Source organism: Lissotriton helveticus, chromosome 3_1 (genome assembly GCF_964261635.1).
Source record: "Lissotriton helveticus chromosome 3_1, aLisHel1.1, whole genome shotgun sequence".
NCBI classification, from domain to species: Eukaryota; Metazoa; Chordata; class Amphibia; order Caudata; family Salamandridae; genus Lissotriton; species Lissotriton helveticus.
The window spans coordinates 1,597,682,885-1,597,705,930 of NC_136061.1; the positions used below are offsets into that span (position 1 = coordinate 1,597,682,885).

Genomic DNA, 23,046 nt, shown 5'->3' on the forward strand with positions numbered 1-23,046 from the left:
ATAAGGGCATTTTACACCTTCTATGTGTGCTGCATTAGGAGAAATAAAAGTGTTTTTCCTTGTTGCCCCACCCTTGTCCCCCCTCCCCCCCCGGGGAGGTGTACGTTTTTGGTGGTTTCTCAGGCTTACGATTCCTTGTAAATCTGGGGCAGTATCAAAAAGCCATTGGTGTTGCTGGGAATGCCCACCGCAACACCAATTGCATGCCCCTTTATTACAGAAAACTGCATCAAAGGGAACAATATTTACAAGGTCGTGTTAAACCACGCAAAGTGGCTTAGAACTGCCTTGTAAAAATGGGTCTGGTGGTACAAGGGGCTTCAGATAACATCCATTGTACACCATTATGCATTGTAAATTGTTTTTGTTTTTCATCTATGCTTTAACCCCTTGCATGCTGATGACGGAACCGCTCCGTCATCAGCTGCGGGTGTGCTGTGCTGATGACGGAGAGGTTCCGTCATGGCCCGCTCGCCGCTCATGCGCGGCGCGAATTCCGTGCCTGCACTTAGCGTTCTATTTTCTCAATACTCATTTTGACGATGAGTGTGAATGTCTTTGTTCACTTTCGTTCATTTTATGAAGTATCACTGAGTGTAGAATAACTATATTTCCGCAGTGGATGCATGATTTTCATCATTAATGCCATAATCAGTACGAATGTACAAGTGGCAAACGCAGCCCCCATATGCCCAGGACCATCTTTTACTCCTGACACCTAGACCCCCATTTCTTCTTTCTTACATTTTTTATTGCAACACCTACTTTGTCTGCTTCTGGTTAATCTGCCACTTTTTTTGCTTGTTGCTTTTTAGAATGACCATTTGACTGAGATTTGTCCTCTTTGGGGTCTTTAGTAACCCACTCTGGTGCTCTTACCTTCCTCGGTACAATGCATGTACTCAAGCTAACCTCTTTCCACATTTCGCCACAGTATTTGTTACCATCAGGACTTAGTAGGGACCCTTCCAGCAGGATAGAAGGCAATTTGTATGGATGTGGTATTCACTAGAACCCAGTCACAGGGTTCTAGACTATGGCATGCAGCAGTCAAGTTTCCTGGAGTTGCTTGCCAAACCTGATGGGACACAGAGGACACCACATCAGTAGTCCCTTGCAATAGTTGAAGAACAAGTTGTCAATTATTGACGGCACTGCAGGAGCAGGAAAGCACTCTCAGTGAATTGCCTATGAGGTTATGGTGGGGCTCAGTCCTGTCTTTCTATTCAGAGAGCAACACCTGCTTTTGAGCAGCAGAGGATAAGTCTCAGGCAACTTCAAGGTGGTGGACGTGCATAATTTTTCCAGCCTGTTCTTAATTACAGCGTTCAGTCTTTCCCCCAGGTCCGAGGACTGGTTGAGGTATCCAACACATATGCAATACTAGCCTTGGGTTTTCCAACCACCAGGGAACCACGTTTCTTGGCGGTGGCGGGGCAGTCAGGGGCTCACAACATGCTGGCGGTGCTGCTGCGGCACTTCCATGCATATTACAAGTTTCATAACAACCAACGGTCTAATGGAGGTTCTTACACCATAAAACAGCTGGCGGTCATGGAACAAAGAGGACCCTAAAGGACCCCCGTTGTCCCATGCATGTTTGTGCATGCAGGGGGGCACATGTTGTGCCCCCCTGTGTGCATGCATCCCGCATTCCAGCAAAGCATGGATTCAACAGTTCATGCTGTGCTGCATTCGGCAGCACATATAGAAAGAGGAAAAAGCCTACCACGATTGTGGACATAAACAATCCTGCCGACAACACAGGCACCATGGTGCACAGGTGCCTGCATTGGCACTAGGCTGCAGAAATGGTGCCAGCACAGGGGAAAGGACAGGAGTGCACCATAATGGATAAATACAGTGCATTCCTGCCATTTCACTTTGACGTAGGGCGGAGCAGCAAGGTGACTTGCTGCACTGCCCTATGCCAAATCCCAATAAATGAGGCCCTATGTGTCTAGCTGTCATAACTTACTCAATAACATAGTTATTTCCACATCCATATGAAAAATGGGTTATAAACAAGCTGGTAACGGCACCCCTATGCTTGTATACATTCAGCAAGTAGAAATTCTGGGATATCCCACTATCTATTCATTGCTGTTATGGGTCAACTTTGAATTTGTTCCTTTGTACATCTGTCCTCTAGGTCGTCAGTTAAAGGTGCCTGTTGTGACACGCTTATTCTCGAAACAATGCAAGTCTTTTTAATAACAGAAATGAAACGTTTGTTCTAGAATAATCCATTAGCAGAGCTGCACAATACTTTACCAGCCCAAATGTATTATTGAGCACTTTCAAATGTACTGTTCAAAATATAAATACATTCTTGTCTGGTCTACATTCCTGTGCAAGTCCAGTCCACAATCAAGGCAACTCTAGAAAATCAATCAAATGTGTGTCTTATCAAATACTCCAGCCCACCACCCATCATTGTCCCTTGGGTCAAGTACCCTGCGGCCATCTTTGTGGCATCCATACAGAAGACCTCAGTCTATGCAGATACATTGATGTATACCTACACAGAAGAGACTCAAATTTTAACCAACCATTAAGCACTAAGAGGCATATATATCAGCTTCTTGTGCCACTGTAGCGTCACTTTTTGTGAAGTCATGCAAAGCCACTTTGTGAGGCTTTGAATGCCCTCATAGATATGGAGTACGGCAAGGCAGCGCAAATCACTGAATTGCCTTACTCTGCGTTAGGGAGGTCTTCCATGGGCACTGCAGTGGGTGTTCCCATGCAACACCCATGGATTGTAATGTTTCCCCAGATTTATAAAACCATGCAAACCTGGGGATGTGCCAAAACCTTACGCCTCCCCAGGTGAAGAGCAACTAGGAGAAATCATTTTATTTCTCCTCGTTTGATCCTCTTTCCAGGTATGCTGCATTCTGCAGCACACATGGAAAGAGGAAAGTCTCCCATGATTGTTTTTGTGTAGATAGGTTCCCATTGCTGCATATGTCTGTGTTTTCCTTGAGTGATCCCACTAGTTGTACTTCATAGAGTGGAAATCTCATTTTTATTTGTAGGATTGAAATATAATCATGTGTAGGGTGCACCAGTATATATTCATTTATTGTATTATTGTGAGGTGTCGGAATTTTGAAATGCATTAACTTGAATATGTGATGTATTTCTGGCCATTGAAAAGTAGCATGGAGAACAAACATAGAAAATGAATGTAACTAGCAGAAAATATTAACATGAATACCTCATGTTGTGCAACTGACCAGCATTTATGTCTAAAATGTGCTTATTAATCATGTTGTTTTGCATGTAGGTAAATGCATTAGTGGAAAGTGCCTAATGTTAAGTGAATTCGTAAAACTTATAGGATGCCCTCTTATGTTAGCTGAATTTTGCAGGCTTGAAGTGCGAGTCCCTGAAAACTCTCGCATTAAAATTAACAGTTAAAATGTTGTGTGTGCTGTGGAATCTGTTCTTTCTCACAGATGAAGACGTGGTCTTGTTCGATGGAATAATGTCTTTGTTTTACTAGTCGGGCAAGGAGAGAAGACATTGCAATCATGTGGCCTGAGTTGATAAAGGAAATTCGTTGTGCTTCACACAGGCGGTGGTCCGGAAACCAAGGATAAATTGTGGCAAGGGAAGAACACCATTGTCACCGTGGAACATTACCTTCAGTACGGCCCCCAGAACAGATGGCATGATTCCCATTGCACCCTGGGAATGCTACCTACAGATAACTTGTTATAGGAGTAGGGATAGAGGGCTACTTCTTTCTTGCCTTCAGAGAGAGAGCATCTTAGAATGAGCTCTGTCTTTGGTAACTTTATGCTACTTGACCCATTGATTGTGGAGAGACTTCCAAGGCAGACTCAATGTGCTGACACCTATTATCCTTTCTTCTGAAAATGCTCAGGTAGGGATGTCACTTTAGTGCTAGAGTAGTAACAAATGTAATGTTTTCCACTCACCAACCCTTGATGCTGGGAAACTTGGACTCATGCACCCTGATCTTCTGAACCTTACTTCATGAACTAATCTTATTGCTATGCTGCACTGCCTAAATTGAATATGCAGATTTGGCTTCATGCTAATTGCTATGTATTACTACACCCTTGTGTTGAGGTGTCTTTATGTTCAGTTATTGTTGGCTTTGCAATAAACCAGCTTAACCATAAGATGTTGTCTGTGGTTATTTTGCAACGAAGAGAAATACTGACAAATCGATTGGTCTAACAGCTTTTCTCCCCTTTACACATTCATGCTGCGGAAAAGCACCATCGGATTGTGACTCTTGAACAGGTCTAGAACTTATGCGCCCTGCCCTTTCATACTTTTTGTCTGTGATATTTTTTTCTTTTCAGTGAAAGGATTTCAGTGACGAAAGATAACTCATATGATTCTCCTCAGTATCTTCAAAGTATTACTTTTCTCAATATTTGTAACAGAAACGAACATAAATATTTATTAAAAGATTTAATTTGATCAATGTAGCCGTTAAACAAAAGTTTATTTGGGCTCATATTTACTATGAATTTGAGGGTGTCATAGCAATGCAATGCGATGCAAAGTGGTGCCAATAGCAGTGTCATAAACATCTCTGTAAAAATATATTTTGCACCAAAAACCTGACACAGGAGCAAGGCTAAATGGCCCTGTATGCTTTAAGCACCAAGCCATTGATAATGAAAGCAAGGGTGGGGTAATTTTGAGAAAACAGCGCAAACACCCTTAGGAGTTCACACAAGGCCAGAAGTACTAAAATGGCATGAACCAGCTTTATGTGAAATCCAAATTGAACGAGGCACAATAATGGGCAAGTAAAATATAGCATTATATTCCCAAGCATTAAATGTGTCTTCTACAAAATTAAACATTTTAAAGGACCCAATTATTTTATTGTGTTGAAATTTGTATTGGAGAACTCTTGCCTTTGTGCTGTGGCAAAATGCTTAGCACGTTGCTAGAATGTAATTTTTGGTGTACGCGTATTCAATGACATTATTGACTCGAAAACTCTTTGTAAACATGGTGCTGTGCAATTTTATGCCATTTGCAAAAAACAGATGGGCCTTATATACAAACAAGTGACTCAGCGCGGCACCGCAAGTCATTTGGCTGTGCCACACTGAGTCACTTTCAAAGCACAGGGATGCAACATATTTACAATAATGTGTTGAATCCCTGTGCTTTCAACTGTGCTGGTGCACAATTAGCTGCCATGCACCAGCACAGGCACCCTTGCACCATAGTGCAAGGTTGTCTGCATTTCAGGTTAGATTGTTTTTGTGTGGGAAGGGGCACCTTCCTGCACAAAAACTACCACAAGAGGTGATTTCCTCTTTCTTTTTATGTGTACTGTAGAATAAAGCATGCAGAGAAAGAAGAAAAAATGAAGAAAAATGAAAACATTTTTCCTCGGTGCACCTCCCAAGGCCTACCCTGAGGAGGTGTAGCATTCTAATGCATTCCCAGGTTTACAAAAGATTGTAAATCTGGGAATGAGACAGAAGCCATGGGTGTTCTGTGGAAACACCAACAGCAACACCCATGACACGCCCCTTTCACGCAGAGTGCTGCGTGAAAAGGGGGCCAATTTACCAAGACACAAAAAGTCACGTTGGCTTTACGTGTCCTTGTAAATATGGCACTGCAAAATGCGCTGCCAGTGGGTCACAAAAAGTGACACACTGGTGGCACAAGGGGCTTGTAAATATGCCCCAGATGTTGCAAATTTTCACGCAGCACTTTGTTGCCCAATTTTAATACATTCTGGGCCATAAAGTTTAAAACTGGGTGTCATTGGGTAGCTTTAACGAACAGACTACTGTAGACTGGCTCTTATCAAATCGGAAATTCTATTTTCTTACATTTTGTGGTGCAGGTTGGGTAAGATCTTTTGACAAAAATATTTGCACCTGTGTTCAAGTTCAAATCAATCTGATGTGCCCTTCGCGGGGCAAGTGTTCAGGGTGTGCTGCCATGACCCACTTATGGCTCCAAGTAGACACGGACTCCTGCAATGTGGGTGTGGTTTGAATGTTATTGCCAAGACTGTTTTTGGTTCCTAGTCCCCCCTTGCACTAAACTGCACACTTACTACCACACACCAGAATTGCTTTTTGGAAAATCAAGAAACATGCTTGAAAAGAAAAAACACATTTTTTGGTCAATGCATTGCCCATTATTTATTACAAAATCATGTATTTAGTTCACATTTATAAGGGAATAATTACATGGCTAGCAACCAGAGAAATAGGCAGTGCAATATGCCTATAATGGCTGCCTGTTGACCAGGCAGCAGGCTGAGCCTTAGAAAAGAGAAATAAAGAGAAAGGGAGGGGGGTATGAAATATTGCTTTGTTCTTGTCATGACAACCGTATTCTTATGTTCTTTTCCATTCTCTTGATATTCAGTTTTTTTACAGTAAATCATTGAAAAACCATAGTTTATTGATGGGTGTGACCCGTACCTAGATATTCGATACAGAACGCGGTTGCCATACTCATCCTCGACCTTCTCAATGGACCCACCAGCGAACTTCCACTGGCTCCCCATCCAGAAAAGATGCCAATTCAAGTTGCTGATACACAACTACAAGGCCTGCCACAGCCTAGGACCGATTGCCTATGCCTCCGGGCTAATTAAAGTACACACTGATTTATGTACAAGTAAACCACAGTTTATTAGTTTACCCAAAAACAGTTTATGTTTTCAATTTTTGCTCAATTTACAAAAAAGGGGAATTTCGAAAAGACAGAAATAAGGCCACTATCAACCTCATGTCTTAGCCATATACAATTTCAGACAAACAGTTTATGCATATGTACAGTGAAAAAACATATATTGGACATTATAACAACAAGAAAACTTTTACCAACATGTATTGGACATTATGACGAAAAAAGAAACTTTTACCATAAGAGAAAATCACTATAAATACATTTACAGAGCATGGACCATAAGACCTTACACATTTGAAAATGACTTAACCAACCATTATTAATGGGAAAGAAAAGCGTATTTTCAAAGAAAAACGTGTTTTCAAAACTAATTCAACTACCATAACCTGAACAAGAAACAATCAATTAAATGTCAGGAGCAGTGCCCATTTCAGCATTAATAACAACGTGACATTAAAGGGGGGGGTTTGCCGACGCGTTTCGGATCCTGATTTAAGACTTGCAGGATTCTCGTCAGGGCAGTGTGAATCTAGTCCATGGGAACTGTTTGAAAAGAAAAAAACATGATGTTTACTAAAAAGTGGGTCCTCAAGCCACTACTCTTTGACCAATGTAAGTTACGGAATAATGTGTACCTTGTGTAAATCCTGCCCTCAGTTACTCCTGTATTACATAGGAATGTCGTCTAGGTTGTGAGGTTTACGCTGCAACAGAGTAAAGAATAAGTCAAATCCAGCACGGTGGAAGAGGAGACCCTATTGACGCGTCGTAATTGGACTGGTATTGGTTACCTGCGTTCTACGTGGAATCGTTGCCAACCTGTGCGGTGTGTTAAAACACTCGAAATTCTGTTCATTTATTTTCTGAAAATGAGTGGACAAAGCGTGATTTAGTGAATTGATCAAATGGTGACACACTATTGCTGGTTATCCCAACAAGTGATTGACTTACTTCGACACCGGTCCGCGGTGGCCACAGAGGGGGGGTCTGACTCCTACCCAAGTGTTGCCGCCTATGCGGTATCTGTAGACGCTTGATATTCAGCTCATTAAATTTCCTGAAACAAGTAGACAGAGCGCAATGGCATAAGCTTCTAATTTGGTTACACTTTAGTGCGCCGCTAGTGGTGAACCCCACAAAAACTTCACTTACTTGGACGCTAGTCCGCGGTGGCCACAAAAGGGGGTTCTGTCTCTGGGGCCAAGTTTTCCGCACAGTAAGACATTGAGTTAATCTATGGAAAAGCGGGACAATAGCGCGTTAATGCGCTGTCATGTAAACTTTCAGTTTGCACTGGTTGTAGTTCCAAATGCAAGCGGATTCCAATCTTACCGCAAGTTTGTCAAAATCCTCCACACAATCTGCTTACTCCAGACCGACAGCCACAGAGATGTGAATGACCCTGGCAGTCGCCGGTTTGGGTCATGTGATTCTAAACGGCCAATCAGAATTGCAAACAGGTTATACTGCATTCTGGGACCTGTATTTCAAAAAACGAGGTGTCTGTTTTTGAGAAAAATCATGATGCATTCTGGGGCATGGAGTTTTAGAAAAAACAGGGAAGATGTTTAAGCCCTGTTTATTTCACTCAGACTATTTAGGCCCTTGTTGACGCTATCAAACTTAAGGATTAAATATGCCTCCTTGCGCAACAGCATTGCGTCTACATCTTGATAGTGCTTGGGGTCAATCCATGCCAATGTGGTCCATTTAAAGTCATTCTCAGAATGGCCATTACTGATGAAATGTTCCACCATGGGGGCGGTCAAGACTTTTTTCTTGAGACGGGATCGGTGCTGGGTGATCCGAACATTGATAGGCTGGTTTGTTTTGCCTATATATACTCTGTTGCAAGGGCAAACCACCGCATAGACGACATTGCGAGTTTTGCAATTCGTAAAGCATTCATGCTTCCATCTGATGCCATTATTTGTAAATGTGTCGCCTTCTAGCGTGCTTGAACACGACACACAGTTGCCACATTTGTGGTGCCCGCATATTGGTTTCAGCTTCCACTGTGCAACAAGGTCACTCTTGGGTACTGGGATGTGACTGTCCGCTTTGATCAGTTGTTGCCCTATGCTTCTGTTCTTGCGCATAGCGAAGATGGGTTTAGAGAGGGGGTGCTCCAAAGTCTCAAGTAAATGCCAATTCTTCCGAATTATATTCTTGAATTGGTTCGTATGTTGGCCAAATGTTGTGACACAAACTAATTGTTCCAAATCTTTCTTTTCTTTCTTTTTGAATAATGTCTCTCTTGGAGTGAATTTGGCCCTGTTTCTCGAGTGTTTCAACAGTTTCTTTGGGTAGCCTCTCTCTGCCATCTCACTGCAGAATCTTGCAGCGTGGCAGTCAAAATCGCATAAATTAGTGCAATTTCGCCTGATCCTCAGTAGTTGCCCATAGGGCAAGTTGTTTTTTAATGATTGGGGATGCGAACTAGTGTAGTGCAGAATTGTATTCCGGTCAGTTTCCTTCTTATGCAAGGAGGTTGTCAACTTAGCTGAATATCAAGCGTCTACAGATACCGCATAGGCGGCAACACTTGGGTAGGAGTCAGACCCCCCCTCTGTGGCCACCGCGGACCGGTGTCGAAGTAAGTCAATCACTTGTTGGGATAACCAGCAATAGTGTGTCACCATTTGATCAATTCACTAAATCACGCTTTGTCCACTCATTTTCAGAAAATAAATGAACAGAATTTCGAGTGTTTTAACACACCGCACAGGTTGGCAACGATTCCACGTAGAACGCAGGTAACCAATACCAGTCCAATTACGACGCGTCAATAGGGTCTCCTCTTCCACCGTGCTGGATTTGACTTATTCTTTACTCTGTTGCAGCGTAAACCTCACAACCTAGACGACATTCCTATGTAATACAGGAGTAACTGTGGGCAGGATTTACACAAGGTACACATTATTCCGTAACTTACATTGGTCAAAGAGTAGTGGCTTGAGGACCCACTTTTTAGTAAACATCATGTTTTTTTCTTTTCAAACAGTTCCCATGGACTAGATTCACACTGCCCTGACGAGAATCCTGCAAGTCTTAAATCAGGATTCGAAACGCGTCGGCAAACCCCCCCCTTTAATGTCACGTTGTTATTAATGCTGAAATGGGCACTGCTCCTGACATTTAATTGATTGTTTCTTGTTCAGGTTATGGTAGTTGAATTAGTTTTGAAAACACGTTTTTCTTTGAAAATACGCTTTTCTTTCCCATTAATAATGGTTGGTTAAGTCATTTTCAAATGTGTAAGGTCTTATGGTCCATGCTCTGTAAATGTATTTATAGTGATTTTCTCTTATGGTAAAAGTTTCTTTTTTCGTCATAATGTCCAATACATGTTGGTAAAAGTTTTCTTGTTGTTATAATGTCCAATATATGTTTTTTCACTGTACATATGCATAAACTGTTTGTCTGAAATTGTATATGGCTAAGACATGAGGTTGATAGTGGCCTTATTTCTGTCTTTTCGAAATTCCCCTTTTTTGTAAATTGAGCAAAAATTGAAAACATAAACTGTTTTTGGGTAAACTAATAAACTGTGGTTTACTTGTACATAAATCAGTGTGTACTTTAATTAGCCCGGAGGCATAGGCAATTGTTTCTTTTTCATATTAGTGTGGCCCTGCCTACCCTCCTTCCCGTTTGGGCCCAGCCACCCTTGTCTTTTTTGACAGCCTAGGACCAGCATAACTCAACCACTTCCTGAAGTTTCACCAACCAGGTCGACACTTGCAATCCACCTCCCGTACCCTTGCACACACATCCCGCATCCGAAAAAGTCACAATGGAGGGCTGTCAAGCACTGGAATGACCTTCCCCTCCACCTTCAAACACTGTTCTCTCTCCTGGAATTCTGAAAGGGACTCAGGACCCGGCTGTTCGACTGATCCCAGCACGATCCTAGCCCCGGGATACCCTCACGGGAAGTGAGCTGCAATTTACAAATACTGATTGATTGATTGACACATTAGGAAAGGACTGAAAACCTTCCTCTACTTCCTCTACTTCAATCACCTCTCTCCCTCCCCTCACATCTGACAGCTCTTTTCCCTCCAGCTGTCAACTACTTTTAGAAATGTATATTTCCTTTTATACACTTCTCCAGAGAATCTGCCTTGTTTTATGTAAAGCGGTCTTCTGTCCACCTGGCTAGGTTAATGCTTTATAGGAAACCATTGAAGAAATAAAAAGCAAAATATAAGATGATATATAGCAAAGTTTCTCTACCAGAAGTGTAATTGATTTTTAAAAAAGATTTTTATCCGAGAAGATTTTCGATGGGGGAAATCTTGACTGACAATGGGGGCAATTTGTTTCAACAGAGATACATCAATGTGTGAATAAGTGTGGTATTAAACATGTCAGGATACCTTTGTATCACCCACAAAGCAATAGTAAAGTAGAGTGCTTCAATAAAGTGCTAGTGGATTGTATTCAAGTTGCACATATGTGTAGATCAAGCAATCAAGAATTTTGCGTGGTCTCGTTGCATCACACCCCATGTAGCCAACAGCAAAAGTATTTTTGAACTAACGCGGGGAAGGATAGCATCCACTTAATTGTGCCCATCTTGAATGGTAAGGTTGTTCCATTAAGGGAGCAATTTAAATGAAGTTTGGCAAACAGCTTAAAATAATTCTAACGCAATGAGTATGAGGAAAATCGGCAATAAACCCTGTAGGGAAGAGTGCAAATTGAGAGTGGGGGATTGGGAAAGAATGGAAAGTCCTGTGTTGATGAGAAAAGAATAATCAAAATGTAAGGAATCCCAACAAATTCGTGAATTGAGCAGGAATGCGTGAAACTGACAGATGGGAATTGGTAGAGTACATCTCAGATATCATTAGATCCCAGTATAAAGTTTCAGAATTCTACCAAAAATTAAAAACACTGAGAATATTACTGTCAGAGAATGGCATGGAATGCACCTACATCACACTCATCCTATTGATGTCACAGGATTTCAAGCTCCTCCAGTGACATCACTACAGGTGGTTTTATCATTATGGCAGTCACCATAGAATAGACGGTCAATTTTTAGCTCTGTATAATGAAGCCTGTTAAAGTCTCGGGCTTGAAACTAATGTTGCACCAAAGTAAATAGTACCACCAGGTCAATCTTTACGCTACCCAGAGCATGTGTTTATATTATGGTCCCAGTCTATAAATGTTGTTGTGAGGTAGGAAATTGAACAGTCTTCAGTGAGAGAAGGTTCTCTCCAATAATGATGTGCCTGTGTTGTAAGGAGCATTTTTGATCGGAGGCATGCAGAAATAGTATTTGTTGGTAAACACATACGACACACAGAAAAGTTAGAATTAGGTCTTTGCAAATTAGTAAACATAATCAGCATCTTTCCAATATCAGTCTTTAAATGCTGATTAGCATGATCCAACTTTCATAATCAGGTAAAACCAAAAGAGCCAGATGTTGATTCATCGTCCCCCTCTGAGCTACTACATAGTCCCTCTGTGCCCTCCAGTATACCAAGTACATTGTCCCTGTTGTTCCTGACTGCCAGCTGGAGTGGAGTGCAGCCACAAGAGTCTTCAATATCTCGAACAGCACCTGATCTGAGAAGAGTCTTTGCAATGGCGGCATTGCCATTGAGGGCAGCTATGTGCAATGGCGTCCAGCCAAACTTGTTCTTCGGATTGACATCTGCCCAATGATTTAGAAGAGAGATAGTGCTGTGGAAAGAACTGCGCTGCACGGCCAAGTGCAGAGGTGTCCACTCCGACATTTCTGCAAGATTGGGGTCAGCACCAAGACTCAAAAGCTGTGCAACCACAGGCTCCTCACTGTAGCGAGCTGCCAAGTGTAGGGGGGTCCAGTTCATATCACCTTTGGCATTGATATTGGCATGGTTTTCATGCAGCAGGTGTATGATGGTAAGGTTTCCTTTATAGGCTGCCAAGTGCAGTGGTGTCCATCCTTGTAAAGTCTTAAGGTTGACATTGGCTTCATGCTTGATCAGTTTCGTGCAGATATTTTTATTTCCCTTCACGGCGGCCATATGCAGAGGGGTATAAAGACTTGAGTCAAGGCAGTTGACAGTGGCCCCCTTTCCGAGTAGGTGTTGAATTATCCTAACTTCACCCTTATCAGCTGCAATGTGCAGTGCTGTCCTCCCATTTTCCTGTTTGATGTTCGTGTCTGCTCCTTGGTTCACAAGAAATTTGACAAGGTCAGCATGGCCAAAGTAGGTGGCCAAGTGGAGTGCTGTTTTACCGTCATTCTCCAGAATGTTTGGGGCACAGTGTCGTGAAAACAACACTCTAACAACATTCAAGAAGCCATTTTGGGAAGCCAGGTGGAGAGGCGTCCATCCATCATCTTCCTGGGCATTGACCAAGGCCTGGTTGTCCAGCAAAAGTCTAGCAATTCTATCATCTCCAGCCTGCGCTGCAAAATGTAAAGGCGACCACTTTTCATCATCGCTCATGCTGACATCAGCCCCATTCTTAATCAGAATGGAGCAAACGTTTGGGTGTTTTCTCTGCACTGCCAGGCTGAGGGGCGTGAAACCATTAACAGTTCGACTGTTCACGTTCGCCCCGCGATCCAGCAGGTAAGTCACTGTGCTTTCATTGCCTTGCACCGCCGCAAAGTGGAGCAAAGTAAAATCGTTTTCATGCAGGCGACTTATGTCATCATCAGTTATATATTGACCACTTTCACGGTTCAAATGTGCTAACAGTTCTTCTGTTCCTAAAAATTGGGAGAGGTTAAGAAGGTTAGTACTTTAACACTTAAGGACACTTGTGACTTCCACAAACGTACAAAAGATGCATGCATTGCACTGAATTAACACTTTAACATTGCTGTCAACCATCTGACATCAAGTCATGATTATTACCATTCATGCCATCACTGGAATGCTTATATGAGCACCCATTATATCTTTGAATGCTCACAATAGCATAACGCTCATATTTACAGTTGTGATATCACAGTAATGGTTATATTGGCATCTGTGATATCAAAAACATGCGCATAATACCAACTGTGATATCACAGATGGATGGATGACGTTTTCACAAATGCGTTTACAATGTATGCCTTTACATCGCGGGAAATACAATAAACGCATTGTTACCACGCATTCCATTACAACGCAGGTCTGTACAACGGCTTGCTTTAGGGGAGCGCTGGAGTTCGGAATAGTATATTTCACTATTCCCACTCCAGTCTGTGCAACAGTAGGGAAGGTGTTGGATTTTAAATCCAACAATGAGTTCCCTGAAGCAAGTCGTTGTAATGACTTGCATTGCAATGGAACGCGTGGTAACGACGCGTTCACTGTTGTGCCTGCATTGTAATGGCACTACGTTGACCTGTGAGCGTTGTAAACGCTGTTTCCCATCACAGATAATCTCATAACAAATACACTTACATTATCACTTGTGATATCACAGATATGCTTATGACAAATACACTTACATTAGCACTTGGGATATCACAGGCATACTTCCATTATCATCTGTGACATCACTGGAATAAGTTGCTAGCAAATGTGACCTTTATATAGCTTCACTGTGTCTGAGATGCACTATAGGTTTGTCAGAGGTACTAGCCTGAAGAATAATGCAAGGAACATTAGCAAACTAAGATAATGCTTGCAAAACACACATTTTCACTTGGGTAACTGCATCGAACACGTTCCACTTGATAATGAGCTGGACAATCAGAATAAGTAGCTGGTATAATTTAGCGTCCTTCTCAAATGGAATTGATATGTGTGCATAATATGATTTCCACTGTGGTTCCCATTTTGTTAAGTATACAAGAGAATCTGTTCCATCATTGTTAGATTATCAGTACTCTAGCTGTGTTTGTGAAAGGTATGTTGGTACTTTCGTTTCAGTGCTCATTAGATAATCTTAGTCCTTCTTCAGGTCCTCCCTTCCAGTTTAAGAGTAATCATTCTATGCTTGCATTCATGTTTCTAGCAGCAAGGTTTTCCATGGATTGTCACTTACCATCTTGTGCAATTTTTATGTTTAGCAATCAAACATCCAGTAATCTGAGATGACATGTATGCTTTGAAAGCATTCAAAAGCACTGATTTTAGGGAATTGCTGATCTGAAACCTAGGTATATTTGCACCGGTCATCAAATGCCAGTTTACCAATCAGTTTATGAAAGGATAGCCATGCAGGAATTCACCATCTCCTCTCTAATATTTCTTCTTTCCCCTTCTCTCCAAAGATCACACATTCTTTGTTCCTCTTTTACCTCCACTCTTGACTCTACCTGTCATTTTATCTCTCGCCTCTATCTTCAACTCTCACTTTAGTTCCCTTTTTCAAATCGAGTTCCCTATTTAGCTGTACATCTCCTTTCTGTCTACTTCTCCTCTACCTCTGCATTTTCTTTATTCCTCCACTCATGTCTTTCTCTGCATCTCACATTGCTTCCCCATTGTTATCTCTACCCTTGGTGATTTATGTCGCTGTATGCATGTAATTTTTCTATTTTGTCTTTATTTATAGCTTTCCATTTGGTCACAAATGCCCCTATTTCTATTCTCAATGTTTGTAGTGTTCTATGGAGATGTAGCTAGTACTACCTTCATTCATCCTCTACTTGGTATTTTTCCTTCTTGGTATCATGTTTCTTCTTAGGTCGAGCCTGTAGCAGCGCGCATGCGCTGCCCTGGCGAGACTTTATGTAAACAGTAAAAGGGCTTTGGAAAGCTCACCACATGCTCATGTGTGTGGTTTGTTTTCGTTCAGAGGCTATTCCCCTTTGCGTGCGTCTTTCTGAGAAAGACAGCATGCAATTGGGCAAAGGCGGTGCATGTCCCGACTTTGCTCCTCCCACGGCATATTGCTTATGATTACCTGCACGGGCCACATCTGTTTTGAATTATCGTGCGCAGATGAGTGCCCAATAATGCAAAACAGATGTCCTACTGTGGCACTCGCAACTGCTCCGGCTATTTCTGTGAAAGAAAACTGGATATATTTATGAATTTACTTTATTATACATATGGTGCCTGCCTGTTAGTAATTGCAGAATGAAATGTAGTACAGCACATGTGCAGGCGAGCAACAAATGTTTAACCATTACTGAAAGATATGAATCTTATAGATGCTCGTTTTTCGAATGCCCCTTGTACTTTGAAGCAGGATAACTCCGCAAATGAAAATAAAGCCGTCATGCCGAGAGTGGAAATATAGAATCTCCTGACATCAGAAGCTTGTGTATTATACTTGCTACTTCCTGTCCAACTCGGAGACGCACACCAGGGACTGCGGGACCCGCAGCTTGTGAGGTAACATATAAAACCATAGCACCCATCCGAGCGTACAAACTACAGCGGCGGAGGATACTGTCATAAAGCCCTCCCTCCCTGGTGGAGTTTTTCTTCACTAAGCAGGGTAGTTTGCAAACTCCGCTGGTGTTTTGGACGGAATGTAGATGTTATGAAAGAGGGCGGGATCTTATGTAAGGCACGCTTTGCAGGCTGCAGCCCTGGTGTCCTCGTCCCCAAGCACTGCCTGATGACACGGATACCGATTTGTTTGGGAACCTCTGCACCCTAAGACTGCCCCTACATTAGATACCTCTTCCAATCCCAGCACAAACAGCACAAGCTTAGTTACCGTCCAGGTGCTTGCAAGGCGCGGAGACGTTTCCTTTCACAAAATAAGTCCGCATTTAAATTTAGAATTTGTTTTTGTTGTTCTGCCGGCATTGTGCTTCGAGGATTGTGGGCGGCACATTTGCTCACCTGGAGGAGAGTAGTTTGGGGGATTAAATTAAGGGGACATATTTTTTAGAAGTTTGGTACAGTTCAGCGGTCCATCTGGTGAATGACATGCTAATAAAAACTGTTTTCATTTAACGCCCATTTCTAAGCGCTGTAAATTAGAGAGATTATCACCCACTTTGTTGCCTGTGTTGTATTTCAGCATTTATATAGAGCTTACTACCCCTATGTTAGACACTTAAGTGCTTGTCTTCATTGGCAGCAATCCACGTTTTGTAGGGTGTGCGATGGGGATTGCGTTCTTTATTTTTTATGCTCTGTAGTAGTGTTTCCATGTCGTGCTTGAAGACCACCGAAGTGCAGTTATTGTATTACTAGACTTGGTGCTTAATAGTGTGGTTTATGAAGAAGTGGTGAGCCAGACACACAGTTTATGGTTTTCCGTAAACTTGCAGCTTTGAGCAGCTCTGTAGGTCCCTCTATAACAGTGGTCTTCAAACTCTGTTGTGTTAAGCCCCCCAGTACAATATTTTAAAGTCAGGCCCGACTCAGATTTTCAAAGGCAGTGGATGAATCCAAGTGTATGAAGGCTTACTGAATCTCTGGTACATTGGGAATCCTACTGGGGCAAAATCCTCAAACATATCCTCTCATAAAAGTCCCATTTAAACCTCCTCTGAAAAGTGCTGTCCTGATATTTCTTAACAAAGTTCTATCCTAACAACTCTCTACATTTCCACCCTGGGATACAATGATACTAACAGAATGTTATTATCATTCTATTTTTCAGTACTCCTCCGTAGGGCAGGGTGGGCTGGACTGCCCACAGAGCAGGGGAGGAATTGTGGCAAGCTCAAGTGTGAATTACAGTTTGGCCGGATGTCTTGTGGCGGCCAACACACTTGGTATGTTCTCCACTGTGCTGTGTTGCACAGCCTGGGTGGGAAACATGCCCAGGCTCCCAGTCCCCATCTGAGTGCTGAACTACGGCGTTCACCCAATCAGGACGCTGCTATGAGCAGTGTCATGATTGGCAGGGGAGTCGTGCTTCCTGTTCCTGTGTCGACGAAGAAGAGGACGGAGGAGAAGAGGCGGCCGCCAGGTAAGTTTCTTTTTTTTAATTTATCTTTTTAATCCCCTCCCCTGCCCCACCCCTTCTGCCGTGTAGAAGCCGCTGCTGCATTTCTAGCAGTTAATTGATTACGCTTACCAAGGCTGTTCGATAAAAGCAAAGTTCAAACAAAATGACAGGTAATGGTGCCAGCAATGTCATTCTGTATTGATTTATCGCAACGTGCGCGCACTTACCTTCAGTGGATCATGGAGAACAGTCGCTTTTTTTAGTCCAACACTGTCAGATTACTTCTTTTGAAACCTCTTAATTATGTGATGCATTTAGGTACTGATTGGACAAGGGTCTTACCAATCCCACAATTCTTGTGCAACTTAAAGGGCTTGAACTTGAAATAGGCCATTGCGTTACTTGGTAATTCACTTAAATGCATTCTAGGACATGTAGTGTTCATGGCCATTGTTATTTTAGACTATGGAACTTAATTCAAGTTTTATTTTTGGCCAGGGAGAGCATCATGCTGGGACCAAATGTGCATCTCTGAAGAGCCACCATTATTAATAACACTGTAAAATAGTCCAATCCTGTTTCGACTCCTACGCTGAAACTGTCACAGTATCATTTTGTTGCTGAAATGTGTACAAAGATGCATTCTGGGACATGTAGTCATCATGATGATTTATATATTAAACCTTGAAGCATCCTACGCCTGACAGATATAAACAAGCATTGGCATAGCCAATAGGTCTTGCCTTTGGAACCTTAAAAAGTATTTAGTTATGCAGCACAATATCCTTACTGCAACAACATTAACTGTTGCATGGCTAAACACTTATAAGGTCCCAAAGGCGAGACCTATTGGCTATGCCAATGCTTGTTATTTTCTTACTATTCACTTGTCATTTTTCTGGTGTCAATATTCATCCTTCTTCTCTATTTTACTACCTTCATAACACTTTCCTTTACCTGCACTGCTCAAAACCTCTCTTCTAGCCAGACCGCCATTTTCCTCTCCTGTCCATTCTATATCTACTTTATATCCTCTTTTATCATTTTGTATGTCTTAAGATGCTCTCTCTCTCTCTCTCTTTTTCATGCCTGCTTTCTTTTTCCATTTTTTCTTAATTTTATTTTCAGCTCTATGGATCATTCTGTTCACTTACTTCCTGTCATACATTGTCAAACACTCTCACTAACATTTTCTGTCTTTCCCCTGATAGGCCTGATTCTCCTTTGTATTTCTGTTATCGTTTGGTGCTTTTGGAAATTCTGTTTCTCACCTTCTGTTTTCCCTCTTTTCTGCAGTGTGCTTGCATTGGGATTAGGTGCCACTGGATTAGGAAAAAAGTGTTGTGCGTCATAATCACTTCCCTTTCCTTCTGTGGCACACGGGGGCATCTTCTACAAACTAATATAATGTTTACGGTTATGTAGCCCCAAATAAAATGGCGCCGGTTGGTTAAAATAGAAAGCACAAAATCCTACATTCAACAAGATTACAGAATGGAGTATATTTACAAGCACCTATCGCCACCACAACGTCACTTTCAGTGACGTTGTGTTGGCGATAGGGGCTTCACCATATTTACAAGGCAGCGTTAAGCCACTTAATGTGGCTTAACGCTGCCTTGTAAATAAGGCACCCTTTCACGCTGTACTTAGCATGAAAGGGGAGGGTAATGGGTGTTGCTGTGGGCATTCCACCGCAACACCCATTTTATTTTGACTCAGACACATATTTACAACGTAAATATGAGGCAGCGCCAAAATTAAGACCAGGGAAACCTGTTCTTAAACAGGCAAAACGAGGAGAAAGGCTTTAATTCTCTTCATTTATGCTGTTTCCATGTGTGCTGCAATTGCCATTGATCTTTTTATGTGCAGAAAGGAGACCTTTTATTGCACATAAACAATCCCCCCAAAAATTAAGCAGCACACATAAAGGTTACAAAACGTAATAAAACCATTGTTTATGTGCAGGAATGGAGACCTTCCTGCGCATAAACCATCTTCCCCTCAACGCAGACAGCCTTGCACTGTGGTGCAAGGGTGCCTGCGTTGGCGCTAGGCTGCTAAGTTTAGCACCAGCTCAGGGGGAAACAGGGGGCTGCACCATATTGTAGGAAATATGGTGCCGCCCTGCGTTTTCTGAAGTGATGGAGTGCAGCGTTAAGCCACGAAGGCTAATGCCACACTCTGTCGCTTCGTTGCAAATATACCCCAAAGTTTGTTAGCAGAATCACATGCAGATGTCTGTATGGTGTATGACTGAGGGCTATCACTGTGCTTGCAATTACCTCAGGAACAGCTCCAGTAAAAAGGAAGTACAATGGCGAGCTCCTGGAGGGGGAGACGTTATAGTATCTCTAAAAAGAAGCTTTTAAAGACTGAACTCTTCAGGCTACTTTTCTAATGGAATCCCTCATAGATCAAGGGCCTTAATCAAAGATTATTAATCGCAAACTCAAGCCATCGGCTGGACTTAAACTTCCCCTGGAATGTGTCTCTTCCTATAATCTGCATGGCCTGTAAAGCACTGGAAAGAAACCACAATAGAAAACATAGTGTCATTTAACACTAATGACTACATAAATACTTAAATGGATGAAGTGAGGCAGGACAGAGTGGGACGGAATCCAATGATAATAATGTGCCATCTGAAAACTGACTCCGACAAGCACAGCTTTAACACAAGTGTAAGAATATGATCTACAAGCTAAACATATATTATTATCCAGCAATGATGGAAGGATTCACAAGGACCAACAATTCAAGAAATGTTGTAAAGACATGTGATAAAGCCAGAAGGTGAAGAACCAGTTCAGAGTTACATTACACCTCCACCTCATGACAATGTGAGTTCAGGATTTGAATACCTCAGTTTGCACAATTGTATCTTTCCTTGACAATTTTTTGTTCTTTGTTCATCCTGCTTCCTACAATTAGGTAACTAGGTGACTTTTCCAAAAATATTTTTACTACCTTAGAAAATGTGGAATTTAGTCTCTGCAGATGTTACATTTGGGAGATAAGCTTGACGAAAGAAAGTCAAAGTGTATGAACTCCTCAATGCATAGCATTCAAAGAGAGTCCCTGATACTGAAGTTGCATCTGCACTTTTGGCCTTCGGATAAATAGGATCTATTTGATAAGGCCACAATACGAGAATTTAAATAATTAAAGTTATTATTTTTGAAACTCAGACCCTACCGTTCTCTATAATGCTATTTATAAACCCATAAACCCAAATGTCATGTGAAAATCTGCTTCAATTAACTTCCTCCCATCTAATTTTAGCCTTGCTGTCTCTGGTTTATGGGGTGTTTTACCTATGTAGAAAGCCATCAAAGTAGGGTACCTGATTAAGAATCCTATCCTTCAATTTCAGATTGAAATTTTAGACCTAAAAATTAAAGCTAAGCGCAATCCTAGCAAAACTTAGTTTGGGCTCCAGAGGCATACAGTTCTGGGAACTGGCTGACCAGTGTCCTTTTGTTGAGGAAGCAGAAAGAGGGTGTGAAGCATTAGGGATTTCCAGCTAGCAGCAGTCTACACACATTCATTTCTGGGATAATTAATGGATGATAAAAACAAATTGGTATGGGAAAGGAAGCTGAGGCAATAAAATCTATTGGATGTAATTTCTGTATGCAGCGTTAGTATTTTAAATGTACGCATAGTGGTGCAATGGTGTTTCCATTGTAAAAGTGTTTTCAGCAAACACTTTACGCATACCATACCACCTAAGGTGCTCAGATTTGTTTGCATTCTGTCAAAGGTCTTTATAGCAAATAAGAAGAGTATTCATGAAAATATGAGGTGAGATTTGGTGTATCAGCCACTACACAAAGAGGCTGATTACATGTCAGACAGAAAGTCTCGTTCCAACAGTCGGAATCTCCTCGACTGCGTCTGAGCCGTTCCAACTGACTCAGTTGGTTTACATTCTGACAGCCCGATTATGATGTTCACGGTCGGATTGTAAACCACGTGACCATTCCGAATCGGTTCCGAGCGACTCACAGAGTATGTGTGTTTGTCGGAACCGCATTGTACACCCCTATGGACAGTGTTTCTGCCTCGGGATTTCGATATCGATTTCCAACAGCCTTTCCGCGTCAGCCTGTCCGGCACGGAAAGGCAGTCGGAAAGTGTCATGGCCTACGGTTGATGTCCGAGGGGGTACCTAAGGGACCCCCCTGTAAAACCCTGCACTGTGTGGCTAGCTCCATTGGATGCCTGCGACTGGGTGAAGGGTTTTCTGCAAACACCCCATTTCCCCATAGGAGCCTGTGTTATGGTCAGTTGTCAGGTGGAGCACAAGCTCCCAAAGGGAACAATGGGACTCCGACCGAACAGGGATTCCGAGTCTGTATCAGTCCGAGGCTATCCGCCCGACATCATATTCGGCCCCTGAATGTAATTGTGTGCTGAATTCGATTTTTTTTTTATGAAACTGGATCTCTGTTGCATTTGACCTGTGGGCAGATATGGCTGACAAACAGAGCCTAACTGGTTGTGTTTTTCCCTAAAACTTCAAATTGTTTTAGGAATGTATTTGAAGTGTTTGACATATTTATACGTTAACTATAAAGTGTGTCGCCCTGATGTAGCTAAAGGTACATACTGAAAGGAAAATGTGTCAGTTTAATCTGTTGTCACCATTATATGCTATAAGGTAGTTTGCTTTTTGTAAAAGAGTGATGCCTTTCACACCTATGTACCGCATTTTCTGATTGATCTATATTACAAATCTCTGTGCATTAACATTGTTTTCTATATTGCAATATAAAACTAAATAGAAAATGTTGTAAAAACTATAAAGTGTGTACAGGTAGGGTGGGCTGCTTCAAAGTCAAATATCAATTATATGCCTGCAGTAAAGTTTTCACTGCTCACAAACGTTCTCACGAGCTAGGGTACAGTCATATCTAACTCCAGATTTGACGCAGAAGCTTATAATGCTTAAATCTACATTGAGAGTTCAGCACTCAACTACATTTAAAAAGATAAAAGCTTCAAAAGACAATTTATTTATTTGGCTAAGAGGTAAATAGGAGAGCTATTCTAATGGTGGATGACTACTTAAAGAAAATAAAAATAATTAACATGGACTTTACTTTGATATATTGCAAAAGTGTATTTTAGTAAACTAACTGCTAGATGCATCAACGTTCGATTTTGCGAGTCCTTAATTGCGAAGTTTAAGGATTCGCATTTAGGGATTCGCAAAATCAGATGCATGTAGGATTTGCTAAAATATTAGCAATTCCTAAATATTCCTTATCTGCGACTCGCAGAGTGCGATTCGCAAATAAGGAATGACATCTCATTGATTCATATGGGCCAAGAGGCCCATAGGAATGAATGGGGAGGAATTCTCAATTTGCGATTAGCAATTAGCTAATCGCAATTTGAGAACGCGATTTCAAGGGTGACGGGTGTCCAAAGGATACCCTGTTGCACCCCGTAAATTGACCTGGACACTGGTATTGCGCACACACATGTCCCAAGGACATGTGTGTGTGTAACATACAACTTTGAAAGATGCACTTTAGTGCATTTTACACAGTTTTCGCT

General features: G+C 41.9%; 1 protein-coding gene across 3 annotated transcripts in view; it reads right to left on the bottom strand.

Annotated features, from left to right (window-relative positions):
- Window positions 1-6,140: 6,140 nt before the first annotated feature.
- The window catches only part of ANKK1 (ankyrin repeat and kinase domain containing 1), a 231,976-nt gene continuing 215,070 nt past the window's right edge, over window positions 6,141-23,046 (bottom strand). Inside the window, exons 8-9 of one of the 3 annotated variants that reach the window (XR_013608827.1) lie at window positions 10,306-13,387; window positions 6,141-6,613 (exon numbers count right to left, since the gene is read on the bottom strand). Coding sequence is in view for 1 of the 3 variants with exons in the window: in XM_078682357.1 (XP_078538483.1) it covers window positions 12,081-13,387 (1,307 nt within the window). In the remaining 2 variants the exon portion in view is untranslated. Of the gene's footprint in view, window positions 6,614-8,888; window positions 13,388-23,046 lie in introns of those variants that run through there. The other 2 variants (XR_013608826.1, XM_078682357.1) reach the window with 2 other exon arrangements.